The sequence below is a fragment of the Pinus tabuliformis genome, chromosome 8 (genome assembly GCF_031772625.1).
Source record: "Pinus tabuliformis cultivar Carrire ecotype Pingquan chromosome 8, CPIR1, whole genome shotgun sequence".
NCBI classification, from domain to species: domain Eukaryota; kingdom Viridiplantae; phylum Streptophyta; class Pinopsida; order Pinales; family Pinaceae; genus Pinus; species Pinus tabuliformis.
Genome location: NC_142294.1, coordinates 47,261,321 through 47,277,541, shown reverse-complemented (window position 1 = coordinate 47,277,541; position 16,221 = coordinate 47,261,321). Strand labels below are relative to the sequence as shown.

At 37.0% G+C, this 16,221-nt stretch overlaps 1 protein-coding gene across 1 annotated transcript in view; it reads right to left on the bottom strand.

Annotated features, from left to right (window-relative positions):
• The window catches only part of LOC149234076 (uncharacterized), a 138,583-nt gene extending 123,235 nt beyond the window's left edge, over positions 1 to 15,348 (bottom strand). Inside the window, exon 1 of the mRNA XM_089461102.1 lies at positions 15,019 to 15,348. Coding sequence (XP_089317228.1) covers positions 15,019 to 15,073 — 55 coding nt within the window. The 5' untranslated portion in view covers positions 15,074 to 15,348. The remainder of the gene's footprint in view (positions 1 to 15,018) is intronic.
• Positions 15,349 to 16,221: the final 873 nt, after the last annotated feature.

Below are 16,221 nucleotides of genomic sequence, written 5' to 3'. Positions count from 1 at the left end.
CACTTTTAAATTAGATTTGACTTTATAAAAATTATAAAGTCACTTTAGGAAAAAAATTAAATTCTTTTGAACACTTTTCCCTAGGCCAAAGATCAAAGCCTTAGGGAACCACCTGTCCTCCAGTACCAAATTTCAACATTGCTTTGGGATGATCACACGAGCTTATATTGTACATTCCTTATCACATCATGAGGACTTGGACTTAGATCAATTTGATTTGTCTATATATTGAGGAAATCTTCCTCTATTGATCACATGTGGGGCAGTGATCTAGGAGGTGCACATTTGGATAGAGATCTATCTTTCTATTTTTGGAGCCTTCACATTGTTGAACCCTTAATTAAAGAAGGTGACCCACCACTTAGCTCTATTCTTGGACATGTTCCTAACTAACTCCATTATTCTATTATTGTTTGACTTGTAAATTGGAATTAGTTACCTAAGAGCTCATTTTATCATTTTCCTCTAATATTTTGTTGTAAGTTGTAACCTCTTGGAGGAAATTGTGGATCTCAACGAACTATTTTCTACTTTTAGTAAAAGTTTGTTGAGGAGGTTAGAGATGATTGTTCTATGATTATTCCTTGGAGGAATTATGGATCTAGGAAAACAAATAATTGTTTATTATATGAGGAGATAGAGTTGAAACCTATATAAGGGTTTACTCACTCTATTGTAAGTGGGATTTAGTATGAGTGAAAGAGCTCCCAAGCTATGAAATAGAATTGTCTTAATTTGTTCAAACTTTGTGTAATGTACAACTTTGTTATGTGTGTCATATTGTTCTAGGAGCACCATTGGAAGCTTTATTTCGCAGAATGCAAGAGCCACAAAGGAGTAACTTCGCTACATTGGAAAGGGTTAGGGTAATACAATTTCTTCTCTATTCTCCCTTTCCCTTTTGTGTTGCTTACCTTCAAGATGAAAACTTATGCACTTGATATCAATCATTGGATTTGTAAATTGTTGATATTTCTAGCAGAAAACAGACTAGAACAATTTTTCTTTCAATGATAACCACTTCCAATGATTTATTAGCATCAATTACATATAACATTCAACATTATCAAGCAGTTGTACATGAGAAAAATTTCAACCATTAATCACAGTAGAGCAATAGAAATAACCATGAGACAATGAGACAAGAGGCATAGAAAATTAGGCATAGAAAAGGCACAAAAAAGAGGCAAAACCCACAAGGAGAAAACCAAGAAATATTTCCTTATGAGAGAGCCAATGTTCATCAATCCATCCAAAAACAAGAACATCAAAATAACAACTAACTAGTACAAGAGAGAGCTCCCACAAGTGCCAAGCCACATCCTTCTTCATCCTTATGTTTTTCATCCTTTTCTTCCTTCTAGTTTCACTAAAACAGAGATCAAACTTGAGATGATTCGATGTGCAAATGAGACGAAGAGCTCTCACATTTTAGTCTTCATAGGGGGTTGAATTGGTGCCTCCAAGGGGCCAGACCGACTTTACACTTGTGGGGTCATGAATATAAAATCAAATTTCCCTTTTCCTTTAATAATGAAAATACCGGCCATAGCTACTAAATTTTCAACACTCCCTCTTAGCCAGGGGGGCATTTTTTATTCTCTCTCAAGATCAATATTCCAACCAATCCATATGTCTCTCAGCAACAGCCCAAGGGAGAAATCACGTGTACAAGTCTCTCCCTCTCAAGATTAATCTACCCAACCAATCTATAGGTCTCTCAGCAACTGCCCAAGGGAGAGATCAAATGTACGAGTCTCATCATAAGGAAAGATACATAAGTCAAATACATCCCATCAATCAATACCATTCATGAGGCCAAACTCTCCAACCATATGCAATGGTCACACAGGGTCCATCTCCCCGACCATAAACAAGGTCTCTCAATCCAAGACCTAAGGGAGGAAACCCTATCTCAATATCAATCTCCCTTACTATATAGTCTCTCGGTCCACGACCCAAGGGAAAGAACTTCATCCTTCCCGACCAAACCATTGGCTTCTCAGTCAATGACCCACGGAAGGGAACTCAAGATCAATCTCCCTGACCAATCCATTGGTCTCTCAACAACTTCCCAAGGGAGAGATCACAAAATCAATGCCCCCAACCAAACTCATTGGTCTCTCAGTCATCAAGACTTAAGGGATCACTTCATGCCTCAGAACCAAGCTCCCCGACTAGACTCACTGGCCTCTCACTCAACTGACATAAGGGAGTGACAATATTACCGACCATAATCTATGGTCCCTCAGCTACAGCCCAAGGAAGATTCATGATGTTATGCAACCAATGCTCCCTCTCCAAGAGGGATTCTCAGTCATTCCAAGCTTTCACAGAAGCAAACACTAGCAACTTGCTCAACAGCAGAAAAGTATACCATGGTCGAATCCAACAGGGAACAATAGGATTGAATAACTAGATATTTATTCAGCTTCAATCGTAGCTTCTCACAGAAGAAACTCTGAACAGATAGTTCAGCAAGCCAATCAGAGAATCAACCAAGTCAGCAATAGAGTCTTGCAACTTCTTCAATTTTTCATCAAGGAGATGTACATGGACTCGCAGTCCATTATGCCATATCGCAAGAAGGATTTCACCAAGTTCACGCCTTTACGAAAACAACTCCCTCCTATATTGGACACAGATGTCCTCAACCCTTGTCAGAAACATATAATCAATATATAACAGAAAAATCATGGGCTCATCTTCAACAGATTCGGATCAACATCGTTGTTAAGAACTTTTGGCCATGCTTCAATCAAGTTGATCTTGTCTGCTCCCTCTGAGTCCAGAGCTTCATTTAATATGAGTCTTCTTGTCACAAGCTTTGTTCTTCCAATCTTTTCATTTATTGCAACAGCCTTGACATGCTTCATCATGTATCCAAAATCCGCACTAGGAGGCCATGGAAGAACAAACACAGCCAAGCAAGATATACAAGGACAAGAAGAATAACAACAATAGTAATAATTTAAAGAAAGATACACGATACTTATCTTTTAAGGACATGTCAGCTCCGTCTTAATCTTAGCCTTCTTGCATTCAACTTGCAAATCAACCTCATCCTCAAGATGTCATTTCTTCCAAGAGCTAGGGTCTCTTCTTTTAAGTGGAAGCAATCAATTCATAAGTCATAGGCTTTCTTCTCCAACCCTTGATACGGTTATCAATTTTTTAACTAGGGTTTTGACTCCAAACCCTAATAATTAAAATTTAGTCCAAGGTTTACAAACCCACTCATCCTTATATTCTTTTCCAAATTCATCGCTCTCAATTTCAATATCAGGATTATGAGTGACCAGTTCTAGGGTTTTGTCCATAAACCCTAGGACATCCTTGTTCAAACCCTTACTACGGTTTTTACAAGTCCAAAACATTCGATCTTCCAAACCCTAGATTTTGCAATATCATCAAATCTCAAATCCTCAGTAATAATCTAATCAAACTTCAGGCTTTCAAGGGGAGCTTCAACCTCTTATTATTTCTGCCTTGTATAGCAAATGGTGTAACCTTGACATCCTTGCATTTATTTCCAATGTCCAAAGCTACATGCTTGCAATGATCTTCAGATCAAGAAACTCTCTTATCACAACAACAGCGTCTGATCTTGCAATAAATTCGATCATCTAGGTCTAAGGTTTATACTCAAACATTGACGCAAGCTCTTAGTTATTTATGACTTTATCAAGAGAGCCAATGGTCTTCAAGGCAAGTGGCATCTTAAGACTTAGCAAACCTTCTTAAAAAAAATTCCAACCCTTATTCAATACTTGAGATTCCAAAACAATGTCTTGACACTAATTCTTTCACTTGCAAAATTGCAACTTGTTCATCTCTTAATGGTTCTTAATTAGGATATTGAGCCACCCAACACTGTTTGATTGCTCTACATGTACTTTCGTAATTCGATTTCAAGCATTTCAACATATTTATGCCATCAAACTTTAATACAACTTTTGTTCTTTTCATAAAGACAATAGCTTAGATATTGGCACTCTGGGGACTACTCTAGTTCACCAAGAAGAGGTTGTTGGACCGCATTCATATATATGGAAATTCAAAATCTCTCATTGATGGCATACTGGGGCACTCTAATTTTGCACCCCCAAACCTATGTTTTTGGTTGGATTGTATCAAATATCTAAAACTGTCATCCAGATTATAACTTTCCAACACATCTATGGGGAATCAAATATGGAAGTGGATGCTCTATCAAAAGAAGGTCTTAATGTTGTTGTTGCAGTCTTGAGATACAGGTACATTGAGGATGACATAACCAAAGAGGAGGGCATGATTCCTCTCCCATAGGCTATAGTTTGGTTATTTTATGGTGAATATAGATAAGTCAGCTATGGTTTATTCAATATAATGTAATGTTTTGAAGGTACTACACATACTGGGCAGTAGAGACATATGGTCTACTTGGGACATTATGATTAGATATGGATGGATATCTCCGTTATGTAGTGGTTTATTTTGAACAATATCTAATATATGTACTGGATACTATATTATAATATATTCTAGTGTTTTTTTCATTCTGACAAAAAAAAACAAACAAACAAACTTGTGACGGAAAGAATTAGGTCAGCTTCTTTGCAGTGTAATTTGTTCTTCCTTTATGTATAGAAGAGAGTCTCCTACAAACAGTATCATGGTCACATCATAGATTTGAATCCTTCACGGACTTGTGCCACAAAGATGAGCTCAGACTGAAATCATAATAGAGATGACAACCTTCATATGTCATCCAAGTTTGATCATTCCATGAGGGGGCTTGAATTTGTCACAGAAATCGCATATGTGATGCCATAGAACTCGTATATGTGATAAAGATAATCACACTTCCATTTCTAAAGAGCAACAGATCTTTGCTTATCCATAGAGACCATGAGATGACATACCACAGGGAATCTAGATCAATTGCATACCTTGATTGGGCTCAAACTTTCGATCATACCTCAATGTAATGTGCTTCATGTGATCAAATGGGGGAGTGGGTTGGTGTTGGAAAAAAAAATGTTTTTATGATTGAATGAAAACACTAATGTAATGCATTTTTCTGTTTTTTAAATGAAATATGTCTAATGCAAATCTTTTTTGTTTTTGCAAAAAGTAAAAAGAAATTAATCAACTAGGGAAGACAACAATGCATACTTTGATACCTCACAGGCAACAGCGCCAAAAAGTGATGAGCTAAGGTATTGCAACAAGAATGCTGCAACTCCTAAGGCTACCAACTTTAAATATCAACCAGGAGTTCATATAAACTTAAGTGGTATCGGCACTATATGTGTAGCATACAATGTGTCATTCATTTGTTGTCATGATGTAATGGAGTGCATGTAATGAAATCGAATCCTAAACTCATTGTAGAAAATGAAATGCTCGAAATGGAAACATTAACCTATTACAAGAAAGAAAGAACAAGGAAAGAAACTTATTCTAATTGCATAAAGTAAAGATCATGAACTAAATGTCAAACATTACATTTCAAAGAGTTTACATCCATTACCAAAGTTCATTGGATGCGGCAATCAAGAAAATCATCATTGTATTATCCAATCCATAAATCTGTCCATTAGCCCAAATCGCTGAAATGTTTTTCATGGGTAAAGAGGCAAGTCCTAACTGGTCTTTAGTCTCCCCTGATGATTGATTTAGAGCCTAGGGGTCTTGATTCAACCCTAATGGACAATAACCAAGTTTCTTGAGTGAATATGGGCAAGTATATACATGTTGGAAGGATGTTACAGGGTTTCTTGTAGTAAACAGATTTGCTATAGGGAGTTATAATTCATCGAATGACCAACCAAATCAAATTCAAATTGGATGGGAAAAATTTTGTTATTGACTAGGATGTCTTAGGTTTTCATTCCAAGTAGAATCACTCAAAAAGACCTCTGTTAACCCATGCTAAAAAATGGCAGAAAATTACTAGTCTAAAATCTAGAAATTTGAGAACTAGTGAGCTAGTAAATCTATCAAATGTCTAACCTAATCAAATGAAAATAAAATCGGGTAATTTTTGTTATTAACTAGAATGTTTTTGTGATCTAATGCAAGTGGAATCAACTCGATTGAAGCTCGTTAGCATGCTCTAAAATAGCATAAATTTACTATTATTTGCCACAAGGGACTTCCAGAAATCTAGATTTGGGAATAAGCAAACTAATCTAAATAGTTCAATGATTACTATGACCTTCCAAAGTTGTTCCAATGATGAAATGATGTTTGTGATCCTACAAAATAACTTACTTCAACCATTTAACCCAATCCTATAACAAGAAATCATCAATACTAAATGCAGGAATAGAAAAAAGACAAGAACAAGGGATACATGTGAATAAGAAGTGAAAGGAAGAAAAGTAAATGATACAAAAGGGCTTTGAGGCTCCGGGGATGACCAAGCCTAAAGAAACTCAGAGTCCTATGAAGGAAACCAAGGTTTAGAAGTTGAACATGACAGAAATCTCCATTATTTCTATCAATACAATTACATCGCTGCACAAAATGAAAGTGGAGCTACAAAAATATGAGTTCTCTCCACAAGAAAACTAATAAAAATCTACCCGTAGAGGCAAATTCGACTTGGTACTTATACAAAATTATTATGAATCATCCCCCATGAAAGGAGGAAGTTTTCCCCACCAAAATCCCTTGATTACTGGATCTGGTTCCCAATGCTAGGAATCTGCATTAAATGGCAGGGAACACATTCCTAGATTTTCTCAATCACTGGAGCTCCACAATTTGCACCATAATTCCAAAATATCTTCTTGATTTATTATTTAATATTGATCCTCCTGTAGTAGGGAGTAGGTCCCTAGATTATCTCCTCTTCCAAATCATCATAATCTGCCCAATATTCTCACAATATTCCACAAAAATAAATAATATTAGGCACACAAATATGCAATTATCCATAAACCTTCCTAATGAACATATTAAAGTTAAAAAATACATTATCTAATTTAAAAAGAGAGGTTTAATGTGTTGAAGGATGGTCAGATGGGCCTTAATTTATGTCTAATTTAGAGGCCCATCACCTTTATTGACTCATTCATCTAGTGATTCCCTTTATACCGGGTCTCCTCCCATCAGTGAAAGTCAATAAAGAGCAAGGAGCCTTAGCTGAGGTGACAATGGGCTATCACTCCTTTGTTGCCCTTGACCTAGTAGTTGCCCTTTTAGGATCCCCTCCTAGGACCCCTACTAGTTTGAGCGGTAATAAGCACCCACATATGGATGGATATCTACTTGATTTGGGATGATCACACGAGCTTCTATTGTACATTCCTTATCACATCATGAGGACTTGGACTTAGATCAATTTGATTTGTCTATATATTGAGGAAATCTTCCTCTCTTGATCACATGTGGGGCAGTCATCTAGGAGGTGCACATTTGGATAGAGATCTATCTTGCTATTTTTGGAGCCTTGACATTGTTGAACCCTTAATTAAAGAAGGTGACCCACCACTTAGCTCTATTCTTGGACATGTTCCTAACTAACTCCATTATTCTATTATTGTTTGACTTGTAAATTGGAATTAGTTACCTAAGAGCTCATTTTATCATTTTCCTCTAATATTTTGTTGTAAGTTGTAACCTCTTGGAGGAAATTGTGGATCTCAACGAACTATTTTCTACTTTTAGTAAAAGTTTGTTGAGGAGGTTAGAGATGATTGTTCTATGATTATTCCTTGGAGGAATTATGGATCTAGGAAAACAAATAATTGTTTATTATATGAGGAGATAGAGTTGAAACCTATATAAGGGTTTACTCACTCCATTGTAAGTGGGATTTGGTATGAGTGAAAGAGCTCCCAAGCTATGAAATAGAATTGTCTTAATTTGTTCAAACTTTGTGTAATGTACAACTTTGTTATGTGTGGCATATTGTTCTAGAAGCACCATTGGAAGCTTTATTTCGTAGAATGCAAGAGCCACAAAGGAGTAACTTTGCTACATTGGAAAGGGTTAGGGTAACACAATTTCTTCTCTATTCTCCCTTTCCCTTTTGTGTTGCTTACCTTCAAGATGAAAACTTATGCACTTGATATCAATCACTGGATTTGTAAATTGTTGATATTTCTAGCAGAAAACAAACTAGAACAATTTTTCTTTCAATGATAACCACTTCCAAATGATTTATTAGCATCAATTACATATAACATTCAATATTATCAAGCAGTTGTACATGAGAAAAATTTCAACCATTAATCACAATAGAGCAATAGAAATAACCATGAGACAATGAGACAAGAGGCACAGAAAAGAGGCAAAACCCACAAGGGGAAAACCAAGAAATATTTCCTTATGAGAGAGCCAATGTTCATCAATCCATCCAGAAACAAGAACATCAAAATAACAACTAACTAGTACAAGAGAGACCTCCCACAAGTGCCAAGCCACATCCTTCTTCATCCTTATGTTTTTCATCCTTTTCTTCCTTCTAGTTTCACTGGAATAGAGATCAAACTTGAGATGATTTGATGTGCAAATGAGACGAAGAGCTTTCATATTTTAGTCTTCAAAGGTTGAATTGGTGCCTCCAAGGGGCCAGACCGACTTTACACTTGTGGGGTCATGAATATAAAATCAAATTTCCCTTTTCCTTTAATAATGAAAGTACCGGCCATAGCTACTAAATTTCCAACACTCCCTCTTAGCCAGGGGGCATTTTTTATTCTCTCTCAAGATCAATATCCCAACCAATCCATATGTCTCTCAGCAACAGCCCAAGGGAGAGATCACGTGTACAAGTCTCTCCCTCTCAAGATTAATCTACCCAACCAATCTATAGATCTCTCAGCAACTGCCCAAGGGAGAGATCAAATGTACGAGTCTCATCATAAGGAAAGATACATAACATCAAATACATCCCATCAATCAATATCATTCATGAGGCCAAACTCTCCAACCATATGCAATGGTCACACAGGGTCCATCTCCCCGACCATAAACAAGGTCTCTCAATCCAAGACCTAAGGGAGGAAACCCTATCTCAATATCAATCTCCCTTACTATATAGTCTCTCAGTCCACGACCCAAGGGAAGAACTTCATCCTTCCCGACCAAACCATTGGCTTCTCAATCAATGACCCACAGAAGGGAACTCAAGATCAATCTCCCTGACCAATCCATTGGTCTCTCAACAACTTCCCAAGGGAGAGATCACAAAATCAGTGTCCCCAACCAAACTCATTGGTCTCTCAGTCATCGAGACTTAAGGGATCACTTCATGCCTCAGAACCAAGCTCCCCGACGAGACTCACTGGCCTCTCACTCAACTGACATAAGGGAGTGACAATATTATCGACCATAATCTATGGTCCCTCAGCTACAGCCCAAGGAAGATTCATGATGTTATGAAATCAATGCTCCCTCTCCAAGAGGGATTCTCAGTCATTCCAAGCTTCTCATAGAAGCAAACACTAGCAACTTGCTCAACAGCAGAAAAGTATACCATGGTCGAATCCAACAAGGAACAATAGGATTGAATAACTAGATATTTATTCAGCTTCAGTCGTAGCTTCTCACAGAAGAAATTTTGAACAGATAGTTCAGCGAGCCAATCAGAGAATCAACCAAGTCAGCAATAGAGTCTTGCAACTTCTTCAATTTTTCATCATGGAGATGTACATGGACTCGCAGTCCATTATGCCATATCGCAAGAAGGATTTCACCAAGTTCACGCCTTTACGAAAACAACTCCCTCCTATATTGGACACAGAAGTCCTCAGCCCAGAAACATATAATCAATATATAACAGAAAAGTCATGGGCTCATCTTCAACAGATTCGGATCAGCATCGTTGTTAAGAACTTCTAGCCATGCTTCAATCAAGTTGATCTTGTCTGCTCCCTCTAAGTCCAAAGCTTCATTTAATATGAGTCTTCTTGTCACAAGCTTTGTTCTTCCAATCTTTTCATTTATTGCAACAGCCTTGACAAGCTTCATCATGTATCCACAATCCGCACTAGGAGGCCAAGGAAGAACAAACACAGCCAAGCAAGATATACAAGGACAAGAAGAATAACAACAATAGTAATAATTTAAAGAAAGATACACGATACTTATCTTTTGAGAACATGTCAGATCCCTCTTAATCTTAGCCTTCTTTCATTCAACTTGCAAATCAACCTCATCCTCAAGAAGTCATTTCTTCCAAGAGCTAGGGTCTCTTCTTTTAAGTGGAAGCAATCAATTCATAAGTCATAGGCTTTCTTCTCCAACCCTTGATAGGGTTATCAATTTTTTAACTAGGGTTTTGACTCCAAACCCTAATAATTAAAATTTAGTCCAGGGTTTACAAACCCACTCATCCTTATATTCTTTTCCAAATTCATCGCTCTCATTTCAATATCAAGATTATGAGTGACCAGTTCTAGGGTTTTGTCCATAAACCCTAGGACATCCCTGTTCAAACCCTTACTACGGTTTTTACAAGTCCAAAACATTCGATCTTCCAAACCCTAGATTTTGCAATATCATCAAATCTCAAATCCTCGATAATAATCTAATCAAACTTCAGGCTTTCAAGGGGAGCTTCAACCTCTTATTATTTCTGCCTTGCTTAGCAAATGGTGTAACCTTGACATCCATGCATTTATTTCCAATGTCCAAAGCTACATGCTTGCAATGATCTTCAGATCAAGAAACTCTCTTATCACAACAACAGCGTCTGGTCTTGCAATAAATTCCATCATCTAGGTCTAAGGTTTATACTCAAACATTGACGCAAGCTCTTAGTTATTTATGACTTTATCAAGAGAGCCAATGGTCTTCAAGGCAAGTAGCATCTTAAGACTTAGCAGACCTTCTTAAAAAAAATTCCAACCCTTATTCAATACTTGAGATTCCAAAACAATGTCTTGACACTAACTCTTTCACTTGCAAAATTGCAACTTGTTCATCTCTTAATGGTTCTTAATTAGGATATTGAACCACCCAACACTGTTTGATTGCTCTACATGTACTTTCGTAATTCGATTTCAAGTATTTCAACATATTTATGCCATCAAACTTTAATACAACTTTTGTTATTTTCAGAAAGACAATAGCTTAGATATTGGCACTCTGGGGACTACTCTAGTTCACCAAGAAGAGGTTGTTAGACCGCATTCATATATATGGAAATTCATAATCTCTCATTGATGGCATACTGGGGCACTCTAATTTTGCACCCCCAAACCTATGTTTTTGGTTGGATTGTATCAAATCTCTAAAATTTTCATTCCATATTATAACTTTCCAACACATCTATGGGGAATCAAATATGGTGGTGGATGCTCTATCAAAAGAAGGTCTTAATGTTGTTGTTGCAGTCTTGAGATACAGGTACATTGAGGATGACATAACCAAAGACGAGGGCATGATTCCTCTCCCATAGGGTATAGTTTGGTTATTTTATGGTGAATATAGATAAGTCTGTTATGGTTTATTCAATATAATGTAATGTTTTGAAGGTACTACATATACTGGGCAGTAGAGACATATGGTCTACCTGGGACATTATGATTAGATATGGATGGATATCTCCATTATGTAGTGGTTTATTGTGAACAATATCTAATATATGTACTGGATACTATATTATAATATATTCTAGTGTTTTTTTCATTCTGACCAAAAAAAAACAAACAAACTTGTGACGGAAAGAATTAGGTCAGCTTCTTTGCAGTGTAATTTGTTCTTCTTTTATGTATAGAAGAGAGTCTCCTACAAACAGTATCATGGTCACACCATAGATTTGAATCCTTCACGGACTTGTGCCACAAAGATGAGCTCAGACTGAAATCATAATAGAGATGACAACCTTCATATGTCATCCAAGTTTGATCATTCCATGAGGGAGCTTGAATTTGTCACAGAAATCGCATATGTGATGCCATAGAACTCGTATATGTGATAAAGATAATCACACTTCCATTTATAAAGAGCAAAAGATCTTTGCTTATCCATAGAGACCATGAGATGACATACCACAGGGAATCTAGATCAATTGCATACCTTGATTGGGCTCAAACTTTCGATCATACCTCAATGTAATGTGCTTCATAGACTTCGCATTGTTTACAGGGCTCTTGGTGCCTCAAATCCGCATTGTTCACAAGACTATTGGAGCCTCAAATCCGCACTTACTGGAGCCTCAAATACGCATTTGTTCACAAGGTTATTGGAGCCTCAAATCCACATTGTTCACAAGGTTATTGGAGCCTCAAATCTGCACTGTTCACAAGGCTTAGATCTGCAGTGTTTTCCATAGAGAATAAGTGCCCCAGGACTCACATCATTCCACGGAGATTTATGATTTAGACCTCGCATTATTTCACAAGAATTTGTGCCTCAGAGCTCGCAAATTTCCATAGAGATAGGTGCCTTAGGTCCACAATTCCCCACATGAGATAAGATGCCTTAAACTTTTGTGCATATTACAGATAGAGCCACAAAATTTCGCATTCCACGGATCCACAAGGTATGTTGCCGCAGGACCGCAATGAAATATGTGACTCTGTCTTCTACTCAGCCTTCCAGATTAGCTTGAGCGAGGGCAAATGAAGAGATATGTCCAATGATCCCAATACCGCTCTTCAATCTTTACTCTGATACCATGTTGATATTTCTAGTAGAAAATAGACTAGAACAATTTTTCTTTCAATGATAACTACTTCCAATGATTTATTAGCATCAATTGCATACAACATTCAATATCATCAAGTAGTTATACATAAGAAAAATTTCAACCATTAATCACAGTAGAGCAATAGAAATAACCATGAGATAATGAGACAAGAGACACAGAAAATTAGACCTGAGGCTAGGGCAAAACCCACAGGGGTTAAACCCAAAAATTGTTCCTTGTGAAAGTGTCAATGTTCATCAATCCATCCAGAAACAAGAACATCAAAAGAACAGCTACCCAATACAAGAGAGACCTCCCACAAGTGCCAAGCCACATCCTTCTTCATCCTTCTATTTTTCGTCCTTTTCTTCCTTCTAATTTCGCTGGAAAAGGGATCAAACTTGAGATGATTTGATGTGCAAATCAGAGGGAGAGCTCTCATATTTATAGTCTTCAAAGGGGGTTGAATAGGTGCCTCCAAGGGGCCAAGCCGACTTGATAAAGGGGGTCGACTTGACACTTGTGGGGTCATGAATATAAAATCAAATTTTCTTTTTTCTTTAATGATGAAAATATTGACCATGGCTACAAATTTCCAACATAAATAATCTTTGGTAGGGGCCACCCTTAAAATGGCCTTTAGTGGATTTTAGATATAGCCTCTCCACCATAAAACTTGAGCCTAGTAACCAAATTAGAGCCGCTATAGGGGCACATCACCTTGGTTGTTTATAGTCCTAATATTTCAAAAGAACCACCCTCTAAAGTTGCATGCATGGCCCCATAGCCCAATTAGATAAAGACAATAATCTTCCCTTTCATCAACCACCCCAAAAATACAAAATCTCAAAACATTTTCCCCTTTTTGTTCAATTGTTAACCTCTCTCTTGCTCCCACTTCATACTACACATATTGAGCTTAGTTAACCATAGGAAGCCCCCCCTAGGCTAGAATTTCACCTAGTCTAAAGTGAGAAAGGCAAGGCTATTGAGGAAAGAGTGGGTAGCTTGCCTAAGTGGACCTTGGGGTTTCACAATGTGTGGTTAGGAACTTTTGCATCAAGTAAGAACCTCGGAGGTAACACTATGAATGAAGAATAAGAATTCAAGAATCTGAACTGAAAAGATACGGAACAGGAACCTAACTGTTAAGACAATAATCTTCCCTTTCATCAACCACCCCAAAAATACAAAACCTCAAAACATTTTCCCCTTTTTGTTCAGTTGCTAACCTCTCTCTTGCTCCCACTTCATACTACACATATTGAGCTTAGTTAACCATAGGAAGCCCCCCTAGGCTAGAATTTCACCTAGTCTAAAGTGAGAAAGGCAAGGCTATTGAGGTAAGAGTGGGTAGTTTGCCTAAGTGGCCCTTGGGGTTTCACAATGTGTGGTTAGGAACTTTTGCATCAAGTAAGAACCTCGGAGGTAACACTATGAATGAAGAATAAGAATTCAAGAATCTGAACTGAAAAGATACGGGACAGGAACCTAGCTGTTATTCCTCCTCATCGCTATTTCCATGCTCTAGCTATGAATTTGCATGCCGTGTAATTTTACACTCACCTGTATCGTGTATTTTAATTTTTGCACTCTTGGACTTATAGTTAGGCGCTATAATGAATTTCTCATAGATATGGTATTTAAAGATGATACCGCATAGAACAGAAGCAACTGTAGCCCACGTAGATGGTGATAACTCACCTAGCAGCCTTTCTTTTTCCTTTTCAATGCCCATGTACATTGATTGCAACCAGAAAAGAGAGGTGCTCTATACGGTAGGTGGTGGTGGAAGGTAGATAAACACCTCGTCCATGTATGTGACAGTGATTGAATCTAAATGGTGCACTCGGTGCATTGAATATGGACATTTGCATAGACCGACCAGTCTAAACACAGGTTTGGTATGAACCTAGAGATTTCGAAGTTTCATACAAATGCCGGCATACTAAATAATGGAGTATGAGATAGATAATCATGAATTCACGACCTCAAGGTGCATACCAGACCCAGTTTTAGATGGGTATATGCTAGTATACTAAGTGTTAATCGATTTAAAATTCGGGGGGGAGGGGCGGAATCTAATGATGGATAGTTGTGAATGCTCAAGGGAGGGGGAGAGGGATGGGCCTTTGGATTCAGGACAATGTGAAAGAATACAATCTGCTTCAGGGTAAATAATGGTTTAAACAATCGGCTTGGAAGCTATAAAAATGCTTGGTCTTCAGCATTACCTATTATTGAATCCGAACGACTTGTAGAAGATAAGTAACGAAGCCATTTAATTAAGTTCACCTGCAAGAGCAAAGACGCACAAACGACCACACCAGATCCCATTCGCAATTGGTTTTTAGAAGATGTATCATTAAACTTGCACGTCTACATACCTTCTTCGACTTTCTTCTTGAGATGGTTCTCTCTGGCTTCTTCACGAAAACCCATTGGATCCCCCTCGGCAGATTGAACACTGTTCTGGGTACAGTATGCTGACCAGATCAATATGGAGAATTTATGAACTTTCGTACAAAAGCTTCGCAGTTTTTCTCATCTCATTTTTCAACCCAGCAGCGTTGGGATTCATAAAACGGTCGGGGATCATCTCATTCCATTTGATCCAGAACCCACGTTGGGGCCTTAGAAATCAATGTGTGCCTACCCGGCCGAAGGGCGGGGTAGTGAACCACGGCCTTGGAGGGTATAGGTCACAAATGAGTTTTAAGGGTTCATGTGTTAAGAAACTTTTTTTAAGTCTAAACATATAAAATGGAAATAATACAAAATAAACAAGTTAGCATTTCTGGTTTGATAGTTTAGCCATTTAACTTTGAAAGGTATAAAATAATTTACACATCTGAATAAGGGTTATATTTTAGATACTCTTACTTAGTTTGAGTATAGTTAAGTTAATGTAGTTTGAGTATAGTTAAGTTAATGTCAAAGACATACATGAATGGGTAAACAAAGGGTTTTTCATAGTCCTACAAAATTGCTAATGATCTAGGATTAGGAATAATACCTCTAACAACTAGAGTGGTGTGGATCAAAAATAATACATCTAACAGTTAAAGTAGTGTGGAAAAATTAACAATAACTAGTAAACAAATAATATTGTTTACTAGTATTGGACAAAATCTATTGGTAAAATATATTTTTAATATAAAAATATATAATATTTAAATGATAATTAAAAATAAATATAAAAAATCTATAATGTTTATATGATAAATAAAAATAAATACATAATAATGATTACAGCTTCTAAAAAATAATCCAAAAAATTTAGTTGAAAAGTGGAAGTGTAGTCAAAAGACAAGTATGAACAATCTATGTTATAGAACTAAATTGTATAGGTCTACGTCTGAAGGAAAATGTGATAAGTTAGATATAAATAAGATGTTAATCTATGTTATAGAACGAAATTGCATAGGTCTACTTCTGAAAGAAAATGTGATAAGTTAGATATAAATAAGATGTTAATCTATGTTATAGAATGAAATTGTACAGGTCTATTTCTGAAGGAAAATGTGATAAGTTAGATATAAATAAGGTATATAAACATCTTGTTGATTAAATAAGTTATATAAGTATTA